At 37.4% G+C, this 26,188-nt stretch overlaps 2 protein-coding genes across 3 annotated transcripts in view; both read right to left on the bottom strand.

The window, feature by feature from the left end:
* Positions 1-26,188, bottom strand: part of ASAP2 (ArfGAP with SH3 domain, ankyrin repeat and PH domain 2) — a 258,558-nt gene that overhangs the window by 167,665 nt on the left and 64,705 nt on the right. For both annotated transcript variants that reach the window (XM_069064804.1, XM_069064803.1), the window contains exon 2: positions 10,762-10,834. In XM_069064804.1, coding sequence (XP_068920905.1) covers positions 10,762-10,834 — 73 coding nt within the window. The remainder of the gene's footprint in view (positions 1-10,761; positions 10,835-26,188) is intronic.
* On the bottom strand, positions 8,135-10,740 carry LOC138143548 (dynein light chain 1, cytoplasmic-like). The gene has a single exon (XM_069064806.1). The coding sequence runs from the start codon at positions 9,758-9,760 to the stop codon at positions 9,521-9,523; it is 240 nt and encodes a 79-aa protein (XP_068920907.1). The 5' UTR covers positions 9,761-10,740; the 3' UTR covers positions 8,135-9,520.

The raw sequence follows: 26,188 nt of genomic DNA, 5'->3' as shown, positions 1-26,188 counted from the left end.
CTGAATTTTGAAGGAAAACAGAGATGCTAGGGGTCCAGAGGGGACAAACTGTGCACCGTGCACATATAAGCAGGATGTGGGTAGGAAACAGGTTAATCTGGCTGGAACCTACAGAAGGGGAAGCAATATGCAATCAGTTTGGAGAAGCAATTTGGAACCAGATCATGAAGGGCTTTACCTAATCAGACAGGAGTTTATATTTTACTCTGAAGTAAAAAAGGAATCACTGAAGCTTTACTAAACAGGGGAACAACATAATCAGCCCAGCACTTTCAGGATGTCAATTTAATATCTGTGGGTCAATCTGAGAAAGGAGGAACTCAAGACATTAAGAAACTGTTGAAATAATCTAGGCCAGAATAGATGATGGTGCCCGGATGCCAGAACACTCTTCCCTTTTGTCTTGGCATTACCAATGCCGAGCAGAGAGCCTTTCACATAATAGGTATTAACAGGTGCTTGTTGAAAGATAAGAATTCCTCTTCTTACCTTTTATACATGCCCTTGATAACCCTGAACTCAAGACAGAGTTTCCTATATAACATTCTTCTAGGTTGGGGCTTCTTAGCCTTTATGTGTGATGGACCCCTTTGGCAGTCTAGTGAAATCCTATAGATCCCTTCTCAGCATCATAAAAATACATTGCATTTCAAAGGAAACAAATTATACTGAAATATAGTTATCAAAACATTAATACAAGTTTACAGAATCCAGGTTAAGAAACTCTATTAGAATTATTGTTAATATTTAATTTTTCAAAAATGTCTTGAGCCATATTCCCTTCTATAGTCTTTGGTCAGTGGACTAGACCTACTTTTTTTCCTCTATTTTTTTTTCTACTTTTGCGGTTTGTTTTCCTAAATATCAAGGTACATTTGTTTGAGAGCATCCTGACTTTCCTTTTCTTGGCAATAACAAGTTCCCAAAGGGCATGATTACCCTAGAGTTTCTAAACACATTCCTATCAGCCACCAGCTCTTCCTTGTTGATCAGAATTCAGAAGGGGGGGAACATTTATAGAGTGCACTATCTATAATATCCCATTGGAATATTTCTCCTCTACATTCTGAGCAATAAGGAAAGGCAGGTAAAACAGTCATTTGACACTATTTTGTTTTTACTAACATGAGGCAGACAATACGATTTCAAAGAATTAAAGTCTCCCTATCAATGCCAAATTTTGCTTCTGTGTCAATTTTGCAGTTCCATGTCAGAGGTTTCATTCCCCCTGACTTTAACAAGTAAAATCTGTAATAAGTTTCCACAAAAATGTCACTTCTGTGGCTATCTCCTTTTATATATATTCATCTACAAGTTTTTCCATAGTGTTTCTGTCCTCAGGGGAGTAGGTTTTTATATAGGCATATAATTTTGTGAATAAACAATTGTGGGTTACTGTGATAGTAATGGCAATTAAAGATTCCCCTGTATTGGCTTGGTTTTCAAATTGATTGTGTTAAAACCCAGAGCTTGTTAATCCCACCTGTGGGATGGACTTTTTGATGTGAAAAGAAAGTCCTGAACTGGGAGGAGCTGGTGACGTAGATTTGGAGAGACAAGAGAGAGGCAGAAGATCTTTTTGGAAGCAGCACCTCGTGGAGAGAGACTAAGAGAATTGCTGGTGGCCGCTTTGAATTGCCCTGGACTTTTGAGACCTGCCCCCTGAGCTGCCAAGGACTGAGGAGACATGGCTGTTTTGCTGGTACTTTGTCTGTCTGTTTTGATGTTGTTTTGCCAGATTTGTCCACTGGTGAAAGACAGTCCTGTTGTTGAAGAAGTCCTGGAACCTGGCTTTTGGCTAAGAAGCCTTGAGACTGTCCTGCAGACAGAGAGTGAATACTGTCCACTGGTGAAGGACAGTGCTGTTGTTGCAGGGGTCTGGGAACCTTTCTGTTGGTTCAGAAGCCCTGAAGAAGGATTTTCTTGTTGTATGTTTACAGAAATCCTGGGAGAGGGCTTTGCTAATGTGTTCAGGGGTTCTAGGACTGTTCTACAGACAGAGGATGAATTCATGAAGGGACTGGCAATGTATCTTATGGCCTTGCTAAGCCTTGTCTCCCCAGGAACTAAGATTGCTGAGAACTTGCCTGTGTCAAGATGAAGAAAAGACCTCCATTTGGGTATTAAGTGCTGTGTTTAAACTTGATGTAACTCTGGGGTAGATTCAATTGTGATCCAGGGGTGGGGAACTTTTGACCTTATGTTTGGAAACTAATCTCCATTTGAGAAGAGGGGCTTTGTGGTGGACTTAATTAAGGTATAGCCTAGGGGTGGAGAAGTATTTAGAACAGAGACTTTGTAATTGATTGAATGATTGGAAGGTCCTGGGGTGGGGTAGTACTTGGAGATTATTTAATCACATTTAGTAAATGCTGTATTTGGAATGATGTCACGTTTCGATCTTCTCTGTTCTTGGTTGGTCACTGAATAAAATGGAGAGCACCTATGCTGGTATTTTGAACCTGGGAAGTTGCCTTTCCTTGGCATTACATTACAGTTACCCCTCTTCTTTTTTTCTTAGATCTCTTTGGAAAATTAGATGTCTTTGGCAACAAAAGTTAACAAACCAAGATTTGACTGGGGAAGCCCAAAGGAAGTCTCTTTCTAAACTGATATTGACCTATCTGGGTCTGGCTACTCTACTGGTTCTAAATCCACCTGTATATATCAACAATCTGGTTTTCCCCCCACTAGAATGGGATAGTTATCCCATTTCTATAACTTACTACATGTATGACTTTGGGACACATTTCTATGAACTTCAGTTTCTTAATCTATAAAACAAGAGAGTTGTTGCAGAGCAATAAGAGGGTTGGGTCTATGCGACCTCTCCTAGCTCTGAATACAAGATCCTATGATCCTTCTTTTCCCTATTCTAATCATGAATTCTGCCCCACTGAGAATATTTAATCTTTGTTAAAATTTTAAGCTTGCTTTAGTAGTCATGCTTTGTGTATTACAACAGACATCTGAATAATAAAATATATAGTACAATCACCCACCCCCATACATGCCTATCTCGTGAATTTTTTTTTTCTTTTCCAATATGAAGGACTGCTCAGCAAATGAAAATTCCCTTCCTTAGAGGTCTTTTTTCTTTTGTCCATGTCTATGTTTCAAAGTCATTCTAAGTTCTTCTATAATATTAAGACTGGAGGTAATTTGGGAAGACTGCAGGTAATTGGGAAGACTAAATTAGAACAGCTTCATCAAGTATAGGGGTTATAGTGATTTTAGAGAAGTGAAAATAAAGTAGTTTTTGTTGTTTCTTTCTTAATAAAGAAGGGAAAAATGTTTCCACCCACTGATAAGTCAAACACAGCTGAAAAAATTTAGCCCAAACTTCCCAGAAAAGGAAGGAAAAAAAAAATCACCTTTGTGCTGAGACTAAGCTTGGGAAATTTCTGCCTAAATGCATTTTTAAATAAATATGTACAACTGGGAATTTTTCTTTGAAAGGAGGACAGATGGCAGCTTATTATGGGGTGGGAAAAATATTATAGAAACTGTTTCTCAACAAGAATTACAATAGCTGTTTCTGCAAACAGGGACACACCAAGACATTTCCCCCCTGGAAAATACATCTGGTTGGGATGTCTAGCATCTTTTTGGAAACAAGAATTCAAATAACATAGCTGTTTTTACAAGTGTTTATGGGGCATGCTGATATTCTTTTGGTTCCCTCAAGTGTCTTTTAAAAAATATATACATGTATATATAAATTCTAATAATCTTTTTGAAAATCCCTCCTTTAAGTCATCTCTCACATGAAAGAACGCAGGATCATCTTGCTATATTCTGGGTTGTACTGAGAAAGAGGTTTTTTAAAACATTCCAAGTTTTCAAAAACTTGACAGGACAGACCCTAACTTAGTCGAAAGTTATAAAAACAATTTGTCCCATACTGAAAGGGCAAATTTAAAACTCTATATTACAGAAATAATACTTTACAAATTTTATTCACTAAGTTTATATTGCAAATCTGTTACATACTTGTTCCTATGATGGGTAGGGACATAAGCATAAAAACATAGCACCACCCACAGAGATTTATGACAACACTACCAAATGAAACCGCGAAGCAACAATACAAGGTAGTATAATGATCAAAAATGAAATTGTCTTTGTGTGATGACTGACTTTGATAGATTTGGCTATTCTCAGCAATGCAAGGCTCTAAGACAACTCAAAAAGACTCAATGATGGAAAATGCCATGCACATCCAGAGAAAGAACTATGGAGTCTAAATGCTGATGGAAGCATACTATTTGTTTTCTTTTTCTTTTGTTGTTTCATTCCTTCTTTCTCGTGGTTCCTCCCATTGGTTCTAATTCTTCTTTACGTCATAACAAATGTGAAAATAGACTTAATATGAATATATATGTAGAGCCTATATGAAATTACATGCCATCTGGGGTGGGGCAAGAGGAGAGATGGGGAGAAAATTTGGAACTCAAAATCTTACATAAGTGAATGCTGAAAACGAAAAATAAATAAATTTATTTTTAAAAAAGAATGAAATTTTGTGATTAAAAAAAGGTGCTGCAGTTCAAGAAGGGGCAAAGGGAGAGCAATGAAAACCAAAATAATCATAGAAGTTTCAAACTTGAGCACAAATATTAAACAATTTAAATAAATCTAATAATTTAAATATTTAACCAGTTTATTTTAAAAGATGCATAGGATTTAGACAAGTAGTAAAGAAGAAATTCCAGGCTGGAGAGAGCCTATGGTATGGGGAAAACCCAAGGAAGCAGGAAAAAAAACCTGGCATATTATATTCAGGGGACAAAGAGTCAAACTGGGTAAGACCCTGTGGAAAGCTGTGAGAGTTTTGCTTTCCTCGTTGCTGAATAAAACAATAGACTGGATGGAGAGATTATTGAAGGCCAGAGAGGGCCCTAAAAAGTCAAGTATAATTTTATTCTTAAAAGAAAATGTAGAAGTAAGAAGGTAGCATATTATGTATACATCAAACTATAAATTAATGTGATTGATTTTTTTTTAAACCAGAACTTATATATTCAAATGAATTCTCTCTTTTTTTCAAAATGATCCTCATGGAAGGGGATACCCTATAATGGATAGACACCAGTTTGGGACTCCTCTTTTTGGGAGTGGCCAGTCATTACTTTATCATCAGGTTTCATTTTTTTCCCCCTTATATGTCTTATAAAGTAGTAATCCTAATCCTTTGTGACCTAGGGCAAATCATTTCTCTCTTCTGGGCCTTCCTGACCCTTAAAATTATGTGAAAGTATTGGTCTAAAATCCTATGCTTTTACTATATTGGTGGGGAAATTACCAAATTAAGTGTTCAATCTTTGTTTTTGTACCCCCAGCACAGCACCTGGTACATAGTGGGTACGTAATAAATGCTTAGTTTTTGATTATCTGATCAAAGTAAACTGATAGACCAAGAGAGTGTTAACAGGACTCAAAAGTTATTCAAAGACCTGACCTCCGTGACCAGTTTTGATTGTGGAAATCATAAAAAAGACAAAACATATGCTACCTACTGGATTCAAGAAATGTCTGGTGTGAGGAATCAGAGAGCTAGACGTGCTTCTGAAGTCCTGAAATTGCTAAGATTGGCAATTTTTTGTTTTTTGAATAAAAACAAAATGTGTCTAACTACAAAACTAGAAATAATTATTTCATACTATGGTAGGAACAGGGGTAGCTAGGCATGGTGGACAGAGCACTAGGCCTGGAGTTAGGAAGACCTGAGTTCAAATCTGGCCTCTGACATTTACTAGCTGTGTGACCCTGGTCAAGTCACTGAACCCTGTTGGCCTCAGTTTCCTCAACTATAAAATGAGCTGGAGAAGGAAGTGGCAACCACTCTAGGAATCTTCCCCAAGAAAACTCCAAATGAGGTGAAAACAACTGAATGTCAGCAACAAGGTAAGAACACGGCCCCATTAAACAAAGGATGACAGAAGGCATACTGGAACCTGAGGGGAGACTGAAAAGTTGGTGTTAGAATCTCAGTGGAGAGCTTTCTGACATCTGAGTCTTTGTTTATTTAAAAAATAAGACTTCCAGAAAGGGCCTTGGGAGATTCACATTTGCCATTCTCAAGAGCTCCAAGGGACAGCAGTCACGTAGCCAACTTTTATCCAAGTAACTAAAATGTTTCCTTTTTATTTATGATGAAAATAACCATAGAAACAGCCAGTACAAAAATTATTTCTATGACGTATCTGAAAGCCCTGGATCTGGAGTCAGAAGGCTTGGGTTCAAATCCCTACCCTACCTTTTATTACCTGCATGACTCCAGGCAAGTCCCTTCACCTATTTAGTGTTTGGTTTCTGTTTCTATAAAAAGTGAAGATGATCTCTAATATTACTTGTAGTTATGATCCTCTAAAACTATCCCAACCTCATAGCCCCAAGACATCATATTAAAGCACATATGGAAACATTCAAGTATCAAAACAATTTTTGAAACGTTTTGTTTGCCAGCAAAATTCAGTATTCTATCTCTTTTAAAAGTCAAACAGTTATTCACTTATTCTAAATAAATAAATGCTTATTGACTTAAGGGCATCAGAGAAATTTTTCTGGCCTTGTGGACAAGCCATCATTCATAAGTCAATCAACTACCAAGTAAGTAACTATAACAAATGCACTATGCATCAGAGAAAGACGGAAGGGTCATTGCGATAATAGCCCCTGCTCTATGAACCTTACAGTCTAGCAGAATGATTCAACAAATACAAAAACAAACAATGCTATAAAGTATAATTATTTTTTAAAACTATCAATAATTATTGAATCAGCAATTATTTGCATATTTAGCACAGCAAGTGAAACAATGGACCAAAAGTGACAGGAGATCTGAATTCTGGTTTATCTAGGCTCTGGCACTGACCAGTTATGGAATATTAAACATGGCATGTCTCCTTTCCGAATCTCAGCTGTCTCTCTGTAAAATGAGGTATTAAACAAGACTTTCTCTAAGGTTCCTTTTAACTCTAAAATTCCATGATTTCAAGTGACAGAGTTAAAATTAAAATTTTCGAGCTAAGTATGCCTCCAAGAGTAATAATGAATGTACACTTGTTCACTGTGACAAAAGGGCAAGTGACAATAACTGGGGCAAGTATAGGTATGCAAATTTCCTAGGCATCCACCTCTCCTGTCACTAGTCCAAATTCCATTCATCCTTCAATCCCCAGCACAAATTCTGTCTACTTCAGAAAGTCACCCCAGATTAATATCAATGCTCCATTTTCCCTTTTACTCCCCCACCCCCAACTGATAGCACTCATTGCTGATTTAACTATACAGCAATTCTGCATGTCTGGAATTGTCCAAAAATAAACCTGGCTGTTTTGCTGAATAGTAAGTATTCAGGGGTGGAGGGGTGTGGAAATGGGCATTTTTTTTTTAAGTTTAAATTTATTTTTTCAGTTTTCAACATTCATTTCCACAAGATTTTCAATTACAAATTTTCTCTCCATCTCTCCCCTACCCCCACCCCAAAATAGAAAGCCTACTGAATACCCCTTCCCCCAATCTGTTCTCTCTTATATCCTCCCCCATCCTGCCCCCAACTTTCTTGCAGGGCAAGAAAGATTTCTATATTCCATTGCCTGTATATCTTATTTCCCAGCTGCATGTAAAGAACAATTTTTTTAACATTTGTTTTTAAAACTTCGATTTCCAGATTCTTTCCCTTCTTCCCTCCTCACCCAACCCCACTGGTAAGACAAGCAATTCAGTATAGGTTATATATGTGTAGTTACGCAAAACATTTCCATAATATTTATATTGTGAAAGATTAACTATATTTCCCTCCATCCTATCCCACCTCCCCCCATTTATTCTATTTTCTCCTTTGACCCCGGTCCCTTTTCAAAAGTGTTTGCTTCTAACTACCCTCTCCACCAATCTGCCCTTCCTTCTAACATCCTTTCTCTTATCCTCTTCCCCGCTACTTTCCTGGAGGGGAAAATACCCAATTGAGTGTGTATGTTATCCTCTCCTTAAAGCAACCAATGAGAGTAAGGTTGACTCATTCCTTTTTACCTTCCTGATCTTCCCCTCCATTGCAACAGTTTTCTCTTGCCTCTTTCATATGAGATAATTTACCCTATTCTATCTCTTCCTTTCTCCTCCCAATATATTCCTCTCACCTTTTAATTTTATTTTTTAGATATCATCCCTTCATATTTAATTCATCCTGTACCCTCCGTCTATGTATATATGTACACACATATACACACACATATATACACACTTCTTACACCCTCCTATACATACATATATATATATTCCCTTCAACTATCCTCATACTGAGAAAAGTCTCATGAGTTACAATTATCGTTTTTCCATTAAAGAATGTAAATAATTCAACTTTAATAAGTTCCTTATGATTTGTTTATTCCTGTTTACCTTCTCATCTTCTCTTGTTTCTTAAATTTGAAAGTGAAATTTTCTGTTCAGCTCTGGTCTTTTTTCATCAAGAATGCTTGGAAGTCCTCTACTTCATTATATATTCATTTTTCCCCTGAAACATGATACTCAGTTTTGCTGGGTAGGTGATTCTTGGTTTTAATCTCAGCTCCTTTGACCTCTGAAATATCACATTCCAAGTCCTTTGACCCCTTAAGTAGAAACTGCCAGAGCTTGTGTTATCCTGATTGCGTTTCCACAATACTCAAATTGTTTTTCCTGACAGCTTGTAACATCTTCTCCTTGACCTGGGAACTCTGGAATTTGGCTATAATATACCTAGGAGTTTTCTTTTGGGGATCTTTTTTCAAGAGGCGATCAATGAACTCTTTCAATTTTTTATTTTGCCCTCTGGTTTTAGAATATCAGGGCAATTTTGCATGATAATTTCTTGAAAGATGATGTCTAGGCTCTTTTTTTGATCATGGCTTTCAGGTAGTCCAATAATTTTTAAATTATGTCTCCTGGATCTATTTTCCAGGTCAGTGGTTTTTCCAATGAGATATTTCATGTTACCTTCTATTTTTTCAATTGTTTGGATCTGTTTTATAACATCACAATTTCTCATAATTTCATTAGCTTTCATTTGCTCCAATCTAATTTTTAAGGAATTATTCTCTTCAGTGAGTTTGTGAAATTCCTTCTCCATCTGGACAATTCAGCTTTTTAAGGCATTCTTCTCCTCATTGGCTTTTTGGGCCTTTTTTTCCATTCGAGTTAGTCTGTTTTTTAAGGTGTTATTTTCTTCAGTGTATTTTTGGGTCTCCTTTAGCAGTCTATTGACTCACTTTTCATGATGTTCTTTCATCATTCTCATTTCTCTTCCCAATTTTTCCTCTACTTCTCTTATTTGATTTTCAAAATGCTTCTTGAGCTCCTCCATGGCCTCTGATCAGTTCATATTTTTCTTGGGGGCTTTTGATGAACACAATAAAGAATTTAAGCTCAAGGTGTTCCCATGGCAAGGCTGAAGATAGTTCAGTCTCTTGTATTTGGAATTTAGGCTGCAGTCCTTGTGATCTGGATGGCTCTCGGAGCAGGAGGCACAGGTCATGCTCTAACCAGACTTGAACAGGAGAATGGAGACCTGGCCCAGGTAGAAGTAGATGAAGTGCTTTGTCTCGGGCATCATGTAGCTGCCGAAGTTCCTCCTCACGATGCAGTGCCAGGTGGGGTTATACTTCTTGTCAAACTCCTTCTTGTCTTTCTCTAGGGCCTGGGTGGCACACTCCACGGAGTCCTGCTGCATGTCCTCCAACATGTCCACATTTTTGATCATGGCCTTGTGGTCACACATGGTTACCGCGCCTCAGGGGCACTGGGCTGCAGCTCAGGCACTCCCGTCTGACCTGGCAGGCGCTTTCACTGCCTAAGCCGTTGGGCATCTAAGGCACCCCATGCCAGATGCTGCCGCCTAGAGCCTGGCCCTGCCCCCTGCTCACCGCCAGCCTCTTTAAATGTTTGATAGAATTCGCTAGTAAATCCATCTGGCCCTGGAGATTTTTTCTTAGAGAGTTCACTGATGGCTCATTCAATTTCTTTTTCTGAGATGGGGTTATTTAAGTAATTTACTTCCTCGTCAGTTAATCTGGGCAGCTTATATTTTTGTAAATATTCATCTATTTCACTAAGATTGTCAAACTTATGTGCATATAATTTGACAAAATAATTCCTAATTATTGTTTTAATTTTTTCTTGCAAGTTCCTGCTTTTACTCTGCCATCTTGGCTCTGCTCCCCACCAGTGGGGATTTAGAACTCAAAAATCTTATAAAAATGAATGCTAAAAACTAAAAATCAATCTTTTTTTTAAAAGATTTAAAACTCCATTAGGGGAAGTATTCAAGTAGGTGCTGGATAAAAATTGTCAGAGATATTATAGGTGTCTGCTGCAATAAGTGCAAGGTTACAGTAGATGACCTCAATGATTCCTTCTAATTTCAGCAGTTTGAATCTACAAATCCAAGGTTGGGGAATGGTGCTAGCCAAGCCAGAAAGGCAAAGATGAATATGACATGGTGTAGGTCAGTTTGGGTGAGAAGTTACTAGGAAAAGACACTGAAGGGTACAAGTATGTTAGAGGACAAGATACAACAAGAAGAAAGACAAGAAACAAGGAGAATAAATGTGGCTGGAGTACCAAAACTAGATTTTTTTTCTTCATGTCTGTTTTCATTAAAATGCAGTACCTAGATTCTACAAGAAAAAGAATCATCATACTTCCCTCTTATTCAGATATACAGAAGAAGAGCTAATTCGGCCATCAACCGTGCCACCAATTATCCCAACAGGTACTCACCCAGTCCAGAGATGTTTATTGCTTTCACTGATTTCTTCATTTTGTAAAGAACTGTACGGTCCACATCTAAAGCCTGAAATAAGGAAAATATATGGTTATAATCCAAATTCTAATTAGGTCACTGACATCTTGGAATCCCTTTTCCCACACCCCACTTCACTGGATTTCTCTGATCCACTTTAGAAGACAAGATACAACACTACTCCTCTGGGACAATTTCCAACATAGGAAAGGAGACAAGAATCTAAATTTAGAAATGAGATCTGGATTCTAGAGCTAGGTTTATCTACCCAGCTGTACAACCTCAAGCAGGTAATCACTGAGCCTCAGTTTCCCTAGGGGTTCTCAATCTGGGTCAATTCACTTTTTTTTTTTTAAACATTTTGTCCAGGCATGGTGGATCATGCCTGTCATCCCTGCTACTGGGGAAACTGAGGCTGGATGATCATTTGAGAAAAAGAGCTCTAAGCTACAGTAGAGCTAAAACCAATTAGACATCTACAATAAGACTGGCACCAATCTAATGAACCTTGAATAGCGGGGGCCATCGGGCTGCCTGAGGAGAGGTGAACCAGCCCATGTTAGAAACAGAGCATGTAAAAGCTCCCATAATTATCAGCAGATGGGATGAATCCATAAATGGCCACTGCATTTCCAGTCTGGGTGAGACAGGAAGACCTAGTTTCAAAAAGATAATAAAAATAAAATAATTTTTAGAAATATTTCCAAACAACTGGCATCCTTTGTGATCCTCTTTATTTCTTGCATTTAGAGACATTACTCTGAAAAGGGTTCCATAGGATTTACCAAATTGACAAAGGAGTCATTAAGGTTAAGAACCTATGGCCTGAAAGGTCTAAAATTTTTTTCTAGTTCTTAAATTCTATAATTCTGAGTCAGGCTTTAACTCTCCAGACCCTGGAACCAAAATTTAGGCAGATGCATCCATTCAGAAAATTTCAGGTAAAAAAAAATTGGGGTGAGGGGAGACACCCCAGTATGACAAAGTTATTTCTCTCCTGACAAGACAGAAAACTCTGTACAACTTAAGCTAACTCAAAAATTTCCTCCCACATTATACTTCTATACTTGGAAACAGCCCCCACAACCATATACTATACAAAAATAGGCATATGTAAAATAGCATGTATGTAAAAATAGGCATGAGAAATAATCTAATTTTACTAAGTTCAAAAGTGAAGAAAAGAGTGTTAGCCTCTAATGTAGGTATGAATACACCTACTGGCTAAGAAACAACAGATGTTATTTTCCTGTTCTTTGTTAAGCAGAAATACTGAGTTAAAGGTGAGAAGCTACCTATAAAGATAATTTTTAATTAAAATATAGCAGGTGGAAAAAGCAACTAGCCATCTTCCTTCTGTACAATGCAGATTTATATCTAATTAAGACCAAACTTCAACAGGGGACACTGGGATAATTAATCAATATGGAAGGTTGAAATAGTAGTAACTTCATTCTGCTAACATATAGAAATTGTACTTAAATGAAACTCAAAGAACCAGAAGGTGGAGGTTTCCACACATCTGAAGGTGTCAAAGGTTGCAAGTTTAGAAGGATGTTGTGTGAGAAAGGTCATTAGATTCTGTATTAAAGACATCATTGGTGACTTTACTGAGAAGTTTTTGTAAAGGGAATAGAAACCATATTACATTGGGTTCAGAAGTGAGAAAACATAGGTTAATCTTTTTTCTAGTAGTTTGGCTATAAAAGGGAAAAGAAAGATAAGAATTTACTTAAGGGGATAATAGAGTCAAGTGAAAGGTGGGTTTTTGTGGGAGCGGAGGTGAGAAGAAAGACAGATTGGAGAGATTTGGGCACGTGTGATGGCAGAAGAGAAGGAACCAGTGGATAAAGAGATATTGAATTAGTTAGTCTTCAGTCTCTGACTCCATCTCTATTTCTCCCTCCCAGCCCCATTCCTTTGGAGACAGCAGTCCCGGTTGAGCCATAAGGTTGGAAACTAGAAGGCTAGAAGACATGTATAGACAGCTTTTTCTGGGAGTTTGACTGTGAAATGGAGGTGAAAAAGAAAAGAGGGTGGTAGGGTCAAGTGAAGGTTTGGCTTGGTTGTTGTTATTTTTAAGGATGGGATGGTGGTCCATGTTTATAAATATCAAGAAATGAGCCAGAAGATAGGGATAGAAATGACCAAGGGTACGTGTAGAGGGGGTTAGTCTTGGTGAAGAAAAGGGCCTCCTCTTCATCAGAGATTGGACTAAAGAAGAAAGTAGAGTGGCATATGAATGTAATGGAATACTACTATGCTATAATGATGGGCAGGTGGACTTCAGGAAAACCTGGAAAAACGTACAGGAACTGATGCTGAGTGAAGTAAGCAGAACAAGGAGAACACTGTACACAGTAACAGCCACATTGTGCAATGACTAGCTTTGATATAATTAACTCCTCTCAGCAATGTAAGGATCTAAGACAACTCCAAAAGACTCATGATAGAAAATACTAAGGGGGAGGGGGGAGGGGAGAATAGTAGGTAGCCTCCAGATACCTGTGAGCTTCTGAGCAATGATAAAAGGGTAGAGATCACTATAAAAGGAACCAGAAGGTATTTTCAGTTCAGGATATGGCATGAGTCAAATCATGGAGAGTAAGCTGTGATGTAGTAGAATTACCACTAGATTTTGAGTGAAAGATCTGGTTTTGAATCTACAATCTACCACTGAGTAACTGTATAAGGCCTTAATAAGATACTTTATTCTCCATGACAGTGACAAACATTTTATGTGTTCCCCCTGTTTTATGGTGCACCTGAAATTAATAAAAAGAGGATCAAAGTTAACTTACTGCATGTTTCAAACAATCTGGTATAATTTTTATAGATACATGCAAAGCATTCACTGTTGGAGGAAAGCTTTTCATAGTCAACAGTAAGCAAAATGAGATTATATATTTTCTATAATTTTTGGTCAATCATATGACTGTAATTGGATCTGCACAGTACCTTGGTATGCAGTAAGAACTTAATCAAATGCTTGGTTTTTTTCTTTCTTCCTTCTTTCCTTCCTCTCTCTCTTCTTTCCTTCTCCCTCCCTCCTTCCTAGTTGTCCTTGGTGATTAAGTTGTGTCTCTTGCCAAGATTTCTTTAGGCTTGTTTTTCTTTCCACTTCTCACTACTGAGGTGATATTGTTAAGGTGATATATTATTCTGAAAGATTTTATAAGCAAGTTTATATTCCAAATCAGTATTAGCCTTAACTAGCATATCATTTTGCTGCCAAGAAGAAGAAGTATTTGTGTCCTTGATGGTTTGTTTATAGGGCTTGTTGTGGGTTTTTTGTTTTTGGCTTCTTTACTGTAACAACTGATTTTCATTTATTAATCTTCCTAAGGAAATAGTGGTAATTTATATATTATCTTTTATCCATTTCCCAATTTTTCAGCATCAGCAACTTGTTTAAATGTATTAAGCTAGAACTATTTTAACTGTGCCATATCTATTGTCTCATTTTTATTCTTGTATCCAATTCAGTTGATCTTTGTTCTAAAAAGTTGCCAATCTATTACTGATCATAAAATAACTAATAATAGCCAGCACTTTATATAGTCCTTTACAAGTATTATCTCATTTAATTATCACAATAACCGTGGGAGGTAGGTGCTATAATCCTAATTTTACAGATAAGAAAACTAAGGCAGAAGTTAAGTGACTTGCCTAGGATCACACAGCTAGTTAAGTGTCTAATCTGAACTTTAGGTTTCTTCATGTCATATACAAACAAGGCAGATTGTTGCTACCATATCTTTGACCCACTGGTATTTCTCAAAACCTCAGAGATTCAAGGACCCTTCACAAACATATAATCCAACATTCTCCTTTTGTAGAAAAGGAAGATAACATCCAGAGAAGGTAAGTCATACAGCTAATTAGTGCCAGAGCTGCTAATGGAACTTAGTTCTCTAGACTTTTCACACCACTAAGTAAACATCTATTTATTAACACTAAGCCACTTAATTTGGGCGTGTTTATCTTTTTGACCCACTCACTCAGGCTGAATAACACTGGAGAGCAACTAAATACAGAAGAACAGTTTCATTCATTTTACTCATACGTCTGTATCTTCTTGAAGGGAAGAGGCTGGTACCCAATTTGATTTTGTCACTATGTCAGCCAGACTGCACAATAAAAACAGTGAGGAGCGAGCAGATGGTTGTCTACCTATCCCCCACCAAGGGACACTTCCCATCACCGCTCCACTTTCTCCTCAGCAATTAAAAATTACAGCCCATTTTTTCATTAACACCTTCTTGACAATCTAAGCAGGAACTAATTACCTCCTTTCCTCAAACATCTATTAAGTATCTGCTATGTACTGAGCACTGAGCTAGACACTAGGGAAGACATAAAGTTTAGATAAGAAACTTGGCAACTTTCTATATTTCAAACATTCATCCTCTAGACTAATGACAAGTTCTTTAGACTAATAATAATATTAACAATAGCTAACATTTACATAATGCTTACTATATGCCAGGCACTACGCTAAGTACTTTGCGATTATTACCTTGTTTGGTTCTCACAACATCCCAGCAAGCTGAATGTGACCTTCCTTCCAAGTATATCAGTTGTTTAAAACAAAATCTTAGATCCTTTTAAGAATAGTTTTCTTGAAAAAGTTGGAAGAGGCAACATCAATAGGCACAATCACCATGTGAACCTTTATTCTTTCAAAATACATTCCCAGGAGACTGGCAATAAGGGCATCCCAGAGTTAGATTTAGATGGGTAAGAATGACAATGCTATACTGATTCTATTAGAAAACCATTTCCAAAAGAGTTTAATAAAAATAAAAATACAACACCTTCAATATCATTTTGAACCTGGGTATGAAGAGAACTATCTTGGTTTTACTCTACCTTGTACATTCAGCGTTTATAAGCCTCTTCCTACTCTGTGACATATATTTGAATTTGCTTAGATATAGCATTAATGGCTAATTCTCTGTCTAGCCATATTTCCATCTATACCACTATCTCCAACCACATTAAAAAAAAACTAAAAGAATGATGACACAAAAATACTGTCAATGGGTATAGATGATAAACAGAGTTTCAGACAGATAAACCCACTGTGGAAGGAGAGAAACTGCCAATGAGAATACAAAAATAAAGGAAAGCAGAAACCAAGAGGCTAATGTCAGGTACCCTAGCTATATACCCTTTGGGAAGTGATTATCTACATTACTTAAAAAGTAGAATTTGGGCAGCTAGGTGGCACAGTGAATAGGGCACCAGCCCTGGAGTCAGGAGGACCTGAGTTCAAATCCGACCTCAGACACTTAACACTTACTAGCCATGTGACCTTGGGCAAGTTACTTAACCCCAATTGCCCTGCCCTCCCCCCTCCAAAAAATTAAAAGTAGAATTTTACTGGCCATGGTGATTTCGAAGCCCAACAACATTGCCCTAGATAACAAAAATATATTAGAGGCTCATTGGGGGCACATTTCATGGATAACAGAAGATATCAAGGGTATACCACCAATTACGACCAAAAGCTTCTCCCACCGAGACTATAGTATAGACTAGGAAAATGAATAAACAAAAAAATTTTTTGACCATAAAAAGCTACTACAGCAACAGGAAGACCAAGACATAAACTCAGAAGAAGACAATAACGTGAAAAACTCAGAAGAAGACAATAACGTGAAAATAACTATTCTGCTACCCTCAACAAAAAGCCCAAAAAGAAAAATCCTAATCAGACCCAAGTCCACCAAGAATTCCTGGAAGAGTTTAAAAAAAAAAAAGCTAAGAAGCAGAGGAAAAATTGGGAAAAGAAATGAGAGTGATGCAAGAAAATTGTGAAAAAAGAAATAACAGCTTGGTAAAAGAGTCACAAAAAAAGAAAACAACACTTTAAAAAACAATGGTAAAAGAGGTATGAAAATTCAATGAAAAAAAGAGCTCCTTAAAAAGCAGAATAGATGACATAGAAAAAGAGGTACAAAATAATTCCTTAAAAATTAGAATTGGTCAAGTGGAAATTAATGACTCCATCAAGAAACAATAAAACAAAGTAAAAAGATTGAAAAAAGAAGAAAATGTAAAATATCTCACTGGAAAAATAACCACTATAGGAAATAGATCAAGAGATAATTTTAAAAAGAGTTATTAGACCACCTGAAAGCCAGGATCAAAAAATGAACCTACAACATTATATTTCAAGAAATTCTCAAGGAAAACTATCTTGATATCCTAGAACCAGAGGGTAAAATAGAAACTGAAAGAATCCACCAATCCCCTCCTAAAAGAGATCCCAAAATGAAAACTCTCAGGAATATTACAGCCAAATTCCAGAGCTCCTAGATCAAGGAGAAACTTAAGCAGCCAGAAAGAAACAATTCAAATATCATGGAGCCAGTCAGGATAACACAAGATTTAGTGGCTTCCACTTTAAAGCAGTGAGAGCTTAGCATGATATTCTGGATGGAAAAGGAGCTAGGATTACAACCAAGAATCATCTACCCAGCAAAACTGAGTATAAGCCTTCAAGGGGGGAAATAGAAATTTAACAAAATAGAGAACTTCCAGGCATTCCTGATGCAAAAACCAGAAATTAATAGAAAATCTGACATGTAAATACCAGACTCAAGAAAAGCATAAAAAGGTAAAGATAAAAGAGTAATCATAAGAAACTCAATAAAGTTAACTATTTACATTCCTATATGGGAAAATGATTCATTGAATTCCTATGAACTTTATCATTTAGTAGGGCAGTTAAAAGGAGTTTACATAGAGGACACGGGGGGAGTGTTGATTATGTTGGAATGAGTTAAAACAAAGGGGGGGGGTGAGAAAGAGGAATGCTTTAGGACAAGGGGGAAGGGAGAGGCAGAATGGGGAACATCATCACACTTAAAGGGTACACAAGGAAGAGTTTTACAATGGAAGGGAAAACAGGTGGGGTGGGGTGGTAGGCAATACTTGAACCTCTCTCTCTCATCAAAACTGGTTCAAAGAGGGAAGAATATATATACACACACAGTCAATTGTGTATAGAAAAGTAACTTACCCAATAGGGAAATAGGAGGGGAAAAGGATTAGAAAGGGGAAGAGGAATGATAAAGGAAGAGGTACATTAAGGAAGGCAGTGGTTAGAAGCAAAATAGACTTTTGAGGAAGGTCAAGATAAAAGAACAGTGAGGAAGAAACAGAAGATAATGTGTGAGAGGGAAATATACAGTTGGTAATCATAACTGTTCATTTGAATGGGATGAGCTCACCCACGAAAGATAAGCATATAGCAGAATGGATTGGAAATCAGAATCCAACAACATTTTGTTTACTAGAGTCACACTTAAAGGAGAAAGGCACACACAAAGTAAAAATAAAAGGCTGGAGCAGAATCCAACATGCTTCAGCTAAATTAAAATAAGGCAAGGGTAGCAATCACTATCTCAGACAAAGCAGAAGTAAAAATAGACCTAATTAAAAGAGATTATAAGGGAAACCACATTTTGCTAAAAGGTACCATAGACAATGAAGTAATATAAAAAAATTTTACAGCAAGTTTCTCTCATTTCTCAATTATATACTGAGTCCAGAATTGAATAAAATTTACAAAAAACGTAAGAGTCACTCCACAATTGATAAGCAGTCAAAGGATATGAACAGGAAGTTTTCAGATGAAGAAATCAAAGCTATCTGTAGTCATATGAAAAAATTCCTTATATCACTATTGATTAGAGAATTGTAAAATAAGACAACTCTGAGGTACCACCTCAAATCTATCAGTAATGACAAAAGCTGGAGGAGACAAGGGAAAAATAGGTACACTAATGAACTTCTGGTGAAATGGTGAACTTAGTCCAACTACTCTAGAGAACAATTTGAAACTATGCCCAAAGGGATATAAAACTGCATACCCTTTGACCCAGAAAAAGCACTACTGGGTTTATATCCCAAAGAGAGGAAAGAAAAAGGACTTATATGTACAAAAAATATTTATAGTAGCTCTTTTTGTGGTAGCAAAGAATTGGAACTGAGAGGATCTCATGAACTGGGGAATGGCTGAAAAAGTTGTGGTGGAGTACTATTGTGCTGTAGGAAATGACAAGGAGGTGGCTTCAGAAAAACATAGCAAGACCTAAGGGAAGTGAGAAGAACCAGGAGATTTACTGTGCACAGTAACAACAAAGTAGTAAGGATGATCAAATGTGAAAGACTTGACTGCTTTGATCCAAGACAATTCCAAAGGACTCATGATGAAACAATGCTATCCATCTCCAGATAGAACTGATGATTTCAGAGTGCAAAGTGAAGTATAATTTTCTCACTTTCTTTTGAAATATGGCTAATATGGAAATATGTTTTGCATGATTCACATGTATAACTGATATCACATTGTTTGCCTTCTGAGGAGGTGAAAGGGAAAGAATTTGAAACTCAAAATTAAAAAAAAAGAATGCTAAAAATAAAATTTTTTAGAGTTGCTTTTAGAAATCATTGAGCAGTCTTATACTGAAATCCTGCTAAGTGTAGAACATCCCAGAAAAGGAGATATGTGCCATACATACACTTAAGATTAGAGGCATTTATAACCGAAGTTAGGAAGAGGTTCCAATGTAGGCTCAAATTAGAGAACACATGTAACAAAGAGGTAACTCATAGCTGGTTGCTGTAAGTACTTTTGTTCCCTTTGTGGGGTGCTTGGCAAGTTCTCCTTAGGCATGAGGTAGTTTGGTCTGTCCTTGGTCCTAAAGGAAACCTTCTGTCAGCTAATCTGGAGGTGCTGCTAGGACATTAATGGAAAGGTGGAAGTCCAGATCGTTCAGAGCCTTTGAAGATCACAAGGATCTTCTCTAGCCAAAGGTTAGGGGGAGGATGGAAAGAAGAGGTCTAGGCCAAGACTGAACTAGAGGCCTCTACTTATCCTAACACTAGCAATTTCTCCTCAGGCATTTTATTGGAACTCCACATTTACTCCAACTGCTAGAAAGACTCTAGGTCTAAACTAGGAAAGAAGGCAGGCAAGAACTTAACCGTGTGTCAGGCACTGTACTAAGGCCTTTGCAAATATTATCTCATTTGATCCTTACAATAACCCTGAGAGGTAGGTGATATTATTATCCTCCTGTTATAGTTTAGGAAACTGAGGCAGACAGATCTGAAATGATTTGTTCAGGATCACACAGCTATTAAGAGTCTGAGGTTAGATTTGAATTCGGGTCTTCCTGGCTCCAGGGTCAGTGCTCTATCTAGCTGCAAACTAGTTTTATAATTTATGGATGACCCATCCTCCTCCTCTTCTTCTTCCTCCTCATCATTGCCAGCAATATGAAAAATATTGTATGACCTGTTATATATTTATTTATACATTTGCTATTTATATACTTATAAATGTATGTTTGTGTGTTTATATAGTAATGCTAAAATGTAATAGTATTAACAATAATATCACCTAGCTGCCTAGAGGGTAACCAAGTTTCCTTAACCTATCCAAACACTCTTCCAGCACAACCAACCTTACTCCAGTTCCAAGTATTTTTCACACTTAGACCAAGGCCTGATTGATTGATACTTATTCTTACCTCATTAAGATATCAAGGTATCTTATTACTTTAAATAGGGGATGGTGACTTAATTGAGTAAATCAATCAAACCCTTACACATACAAAACAAATGGCTCAACTACCATAGCAAGGAACACAGGCATTAAAATGAAAATAAAACATTCTGAAATAAACTTGGGGTCTCTCTCCCCATTAAAAAAGTAGAATTAAAGTTGAAGTAAAGCCACTTTTAGTTAATAAGTGCTAAGCACTGAGACCCCCCTCAAATTACCAACCTCAAGGATAACTTGGAAATCATTAGAACAATGACTCTAACAAGAGTAACTAAACAATAAGAAAGACAGAAAGAAATATGGGAGGACTTACAAATGTCATGCAGAGTATAAAAAGGAAGGATCACATATACACTGACTACACATACAAATGTATAGAAGACTTAACGGTGTCAAAATCCAGTAATATACACAGAAGAAAATAAGTAATGTTATTATTTCATTAAAATGAGCATATGCTTTTCTTCTAACAAATTGTCAATAGCTTGGAGTTTTTATTTTATTTGAAGGTTATCTTGATGGATTTTGATGTTTTAAATAAAAAGTGCTGATTAAAGGAGTTTTCACATCAATTTGAAGAGTTAGGGAATAGTGAACCTTTCTGGAATTTTTATTCTTCTTCCTGTGGAAAGAGGTTTCACTGATATTAGCTTAATTTGTTGGCTCCTTTGTGCTGGTCTACAGAAGGTAACTAACAAATCTTTGGGTCTCTCAGCTTCCTTTCTGCCTTTCTTCCAAAATGATTCTTCAAAATTCTGGTAAGTGCTACCTTGGAAGATGGGTGTGAGCTTCCTAGTCCCTTCAGCTGCTAGTGTTCTCCCATCCCAGAGAGAAGGAAACTGGACTTTGTATTCCACTATTACCATGAGATATCTGGAGAACGAGGGTATAATGGGAAAGGGACTGCCTGTCTAGCAATACCAACTGTGTTTCCCTTCTGAGGTGAGTCCAAATCCAAGTGTAGCACTATGCAAATAAAGTACTTTAGGACCCTCATAGAAATATATTGGATCAACATGTATGTGGTCCTTTCTTGTGCTTTTTTAGGGAGTGTATATGTAAAGAAAAGATATTAATGCCATCACAACAGCTCAGAGTTCCCATTGAGGAAAATCTCTAGCATTCATACAGAGGTTTCACTCTGTGCCCAAAACTGAATTTTTTATCATTATCAATTTTTTATCCAGCTAAGCTTTAACATTTGAGGCAAAATCAGAATACAGAAAAACAGTTTTAGTCTAAGTTTTCTGCCCCTAGATGTCTAAAGGGGCCCACTAGCTCACCTTGATCTTTCCCTTCTCCAATGTGGATCAGGTCTCCCCTCAGCTTCTCTTTTCATCTGTTGCCCCTATATCACCAATTCTTTCTAGTTCAATTATAAATCATCTCCCCCAAAGCTGCTGCTGAGCTCATGTAATCCCCATTCCTTCCTCTCAGTGAGCTCTCCCACTGACTATTCATGTCTCTTAACAACTCATTCAAAATGGCCTTGAGGCTGTAATATCATGATAATCCAAAATCCTTCTTGGGGGTTGAGAAATGTGCTTGTCCATAAACTACAGATCCCAAGATGCCAGCCAGTTGTCAAATACCTATTACATTAATTTTTATGTTATAGTACACTTTATTTTCCTTGTCACCAAATGGAAACTCCTTGAAAGGGGGGAGTTCCATTTTTGTCTTTGGATCCCCAGTGCCTGGCCCAACGCTTGGCACGTATTAAGTACTTACTATATGCTTGTTGACTGACTGAGAAGGCAAAGCAAAACAAGTCCGGCCCTTGATGGGAAAACACACAACCATGTGGCAACTACAGAGAGGGGAACTAAATGGTCAAGTGCTACAGAGGTGGCCCAAGAGATGGTAGCAACCAGCTTGAGAAAAAACAATTTCTCATTCCAGGCTTGGAGAGACAGTGTATAACCTCTCAGGCTGAGAGCCAGCACCCATGGAGGCTGGAATTTTGTAGTATTATAAGAGAATTTCAGAACAGATTGTATAAATGGCTCCCAAAACTAGGGAGGGAAGGGAGCTGGACCTTGTATTCTAATTACTATGAGCTATCTGGAAAATGGGAAAGGAGCTGCCTGCCTAGCAACACTAAGTGTGTTTTCCTTCTGAGGTGAGTCCAAACTGAAGGACAGCATTATCCAAATAAAGAACTTTAGGACCTTCAAGGAAAGTAAGACTCACTGGAGAAGAAGAGGGAAAAGAATTGTCATCAACTGTTCATAGGCTATTGTGAATCCTCTGATGTTTATTTGGGGGGGGGGGGGATGAATAAAGGCCAGCTGATAGCCAAATAAATACTTCACTGCCTTGAGCTGCTTACAGGAGATCTGAGGACCTGTCACCCACATCTGTGAAATCATGGACTTGCAAAATATTCAAGCTTTCCAGAATAAATTCCAGATGGGGGAAATACAAATCAAAAGGAGTTAGTAATTTGAAGGAGAGCCCACAGCATCAAAACTGGCTCATGTAGACCTATGGTGAAATGATCATGAAAGCTCAAGCACTCTGAGCCACAGATTACACACTAACTGCTGTGTGATCTCAGCAGTGTGAGGGGCTCCTGGTGGGGGAATTCCCTCTGCCATTGCTAAATGGCACCTACTTGGTAATTTATAATTTTAGAGAGCCTCCTGAGACATTGAAAAGTTAAGTGATGTGCCCTGTATTACACAACCAGTCGTGCATGAATCCCAACAGCAAAGCCAGGTCTCTGTTCACTACACCTAGTACCACTCAACAAGACAAATTACTGCAAAACAAACAAAATCACTCCAAAAATTTAAAAAAAAAAAAGAAATGCTATCACAAATCTTTACTTCACAAAACTAAAACTAAATCCTAGCTCTCTATGCATTCATTACCTGTGTGACTTGGGTGAAGCTCTCTAGAGTTCTGTTTCCTCACTTGTCACTCAATTAAGGGGTTTACGGATAAGCATTTATTTGGCACCTACTGAGCACTTCGTAAATATCGTCTCATTTGATCCTCAAAACAACCTCTGACAGCCTAGGGTCACACAGTCAACAAGTGTCTGGAGCTTAACTAGAACTCAGGTTTTCCTGATTCCAGGCCAGGTGCTCTATCTACTGTATCACAAGCTGCCTCAATAAACATTCAAGTGACTACTATGGGCCAGGCATTGTACTGATGCTGCAAAAAGAGGGGACTGGACATAATGACCTCTGAGTTCCCTTTCAACTTTAAATCTCTGACTCTATGATAGGGAAATTACGTACCTACCATCCTGGGCTAATGTAATTAGAGCCAAGAAAGACAAAGTAATGAAAAGAACTTTTGAGCTCATCAGAATCTTTGAGGTGACCCATGCAAAGTCACACATGACAGAACCAAGACTAAAAACTCTGTCTCAAAAACCCCTGACTTCCAAGCACGAAAACTGCTAATAGCCAAATGGTTAAGTCTACTTAAAGACCAAAGCAGATTATAATTTCCCAGGCAAATGACAACATAATAAAATGTATTTTCTTTAAAGGAATTGACATAAAAAAGAAATAGGTAATAAGCTATTTCCTGACCGTATCATATCCCCTACTGGAAAACACCCTTTACTTCTTTTCTACAACAACACATTGCCTATGATAGCTTCTTCTAAAAAAAAATGCAACAAACATAAACTTAATCCAATAAGGGTAAAGGAAACTCTGTCTGGGAAAATGGGAGGGAAGAAGATTAAGAAACTGTCACCTCAATTGAGAATTACAAAGACATGATGAGAGTATGAAAGTGAATTAAGTTATTGTTAGAAAAAGAGATTATAATAATGATATTTGGTGCAGAAGAGAGGACAAAGTTTCAAGTATATCTTTTAAATCTAAAAGTTTCTAAAATTCATGTGCCTTTTTCATTGTCTTATTTTTATTTACTGAGCTGTTTTTAGGATTATATTTACTTTTTAGCACACAAAAGTGCTAAAAAAAATTAACTGGGTCCCTCTAATGAAAAAGAAGAGCACACAGAAAAAAATCTCGAATTGTCCACTTACTTCTAATCCTATTGTCATGTCCTGCTCAGCTAACCCAGGAGCAGTCAGGTATGGGAAAGGAAAAAACTCAAAACACCTGAAAATCTGAGCGGCGATAGGGTATGGGAACAAAGAAGGATCAAATGTAAAATCTGCTACTTGGTTTTTAAAGCCCTTCAAAACCTGGCCCCTTCTTCTCTGTCCAATGTTTTTATACCTTACTCTCTTCTACATACCCAGTCATTCAGGAACACTGGCCTCTTCATAGTTCCTCACACACGCTAATCCCATCTTTGGGTCTTTTCACTGGCTGTCCCCCACGCTCTTCCTCTTCTTCTCCACCCCCTGGCTTTTCTGGTTTCCTTCAAGTCACAACTAAAATGCCTCTTTCTCCAAAAAGCCTTTCCTAGTTCCCCTTAATGTGAGTAGTACCTTCCTTCTGAGATTATCTCCAATTATCCAGGATACAGCTTGCTTGGACATAGTTCTTACATGTTTACTCCCCTATTAGAATGTGAGCTCCTTAAGGGTAGAAACTATTTTTGCTTTCCTCTGTATCCCTTGCACTTAAGCACAGTGTCTGACATAGCAAGCACTTAATAAATCCCTGCTGACTTCACCATTAAGAGAAGTAATATGATGTGAGGTAATGGAAAGAGCCACTGAACTTGGAGAGACCTGGCTTCACATCCTGTCTCTGACTTAGCTGGGAGACCACAAGGAAACTATTTAACTTCTCTGTTCTTCACTTGTAAAGCTGGGCTAATGGTATCTGTAAGCACAGGGCTACTGGGAAGATCAAATAAAGTGCTTTGTAAACACCTTACCCCACACACAGTCAGGGAACAGAGATACTAGTGAGTAGATCAAGAGGAGAAATCCAACCACATTCTCACAAAAAGTAAAGAAATACAAACTGAAACAAATATATGGTCTTATCAGACACCTATTAATCTAGTGTGAAAATAAGCCAAAATAAAACCAGTGTTGACTGAACCACCAGGGAAAAAAAGGAATGCCTGAATTTCTAGAAACACTGCAAACTGGTCCATTTTTTTTCTGGAAAACAATCTGACAAAAACAAGAGCTACCAAGCTGTTCACACACTTTGATCCAGTAATTCCCTTCCTGGAAATATCCACAAGGAAATAACCTAAAAGAACATAAGAACCAAATTGTATAACAATGGCCAATGCAGCATAATTTGTAATAGTGAAAAACTGTGGAAACAATCCAAATATGCTGTAACAGGGAAATAGCTAAAACTACAGCATTTTGCTATGATGATATAATTTGTGGCAACCAAAAATGAGAATTAGGCGGATTATGCCAATACATGAAAATGTTTCTATAAAATATTTCTATTAAATTACTGTGCCCAAAAGAAAAAAAAGATGTGGGGATGAGGGTACCAATACAAACGGTATTATGTACCTTTATATTACAATTATGAGTTCAAATTCTGGGTGTGTTCTTCATAGCTAGATAACTCTAAATAATCACTTCACTTTTGAGACTCAGATTTTATCTGTGAAATGGGGACAATTATATTTGTACCAATCTACTGCACTGGATTGTAGGGTGGATCAAATGAAATAGTGGATATGAAAGTGCTTTGCAAAAAAGCAAAATAAAAATGTAAAATATTGTCACACCCTGAGCTTAGCTTGAACAAAATCAAGTGGAGGTAAAGAGATTTAAGATGGCTGCACTTCAACAAGGTAGAACTTTACTTCTTACATTTTTATTTGCACAAAAAACAAAACAGTATCATGCCTAAGACTATTTGCCCCAGAGTGCACAGACCTAGGAACCAACTGTGGGA

This window comes from Petaurus breviceps, unplaced genomic scaffold (genome assembly GCF_028583685.1).
Source record: "Petaurus breviceps papuanus isolate PSGF00001 unplaced genomic scaffold, PetGlider_PUasm1.0 90644, whole genome shotgun sequence".
NCBI classification, from domain to species: domain Eukaryota; kingdom Metazoa; phylum Chordata; class Mammalia; order Diprotodontia; family Petauridae; genus Petaurus; species Petaurus breviceps.
The sequence above is the reverse complement of the archived record's forward strand: the minus strand, read 5'-3'. Positions and strand labels throughout refer to the sequence as shown.

Excerpts from the sequence above, each read along its gene's own strand:
- LOC138143548 (XM_069064806.1), bottom strand. The coding sequence starts at position 9,760 with ATGTGTGACCACAAGGCCATGATCAAAAATGTGGACATGTTGGAGGAC.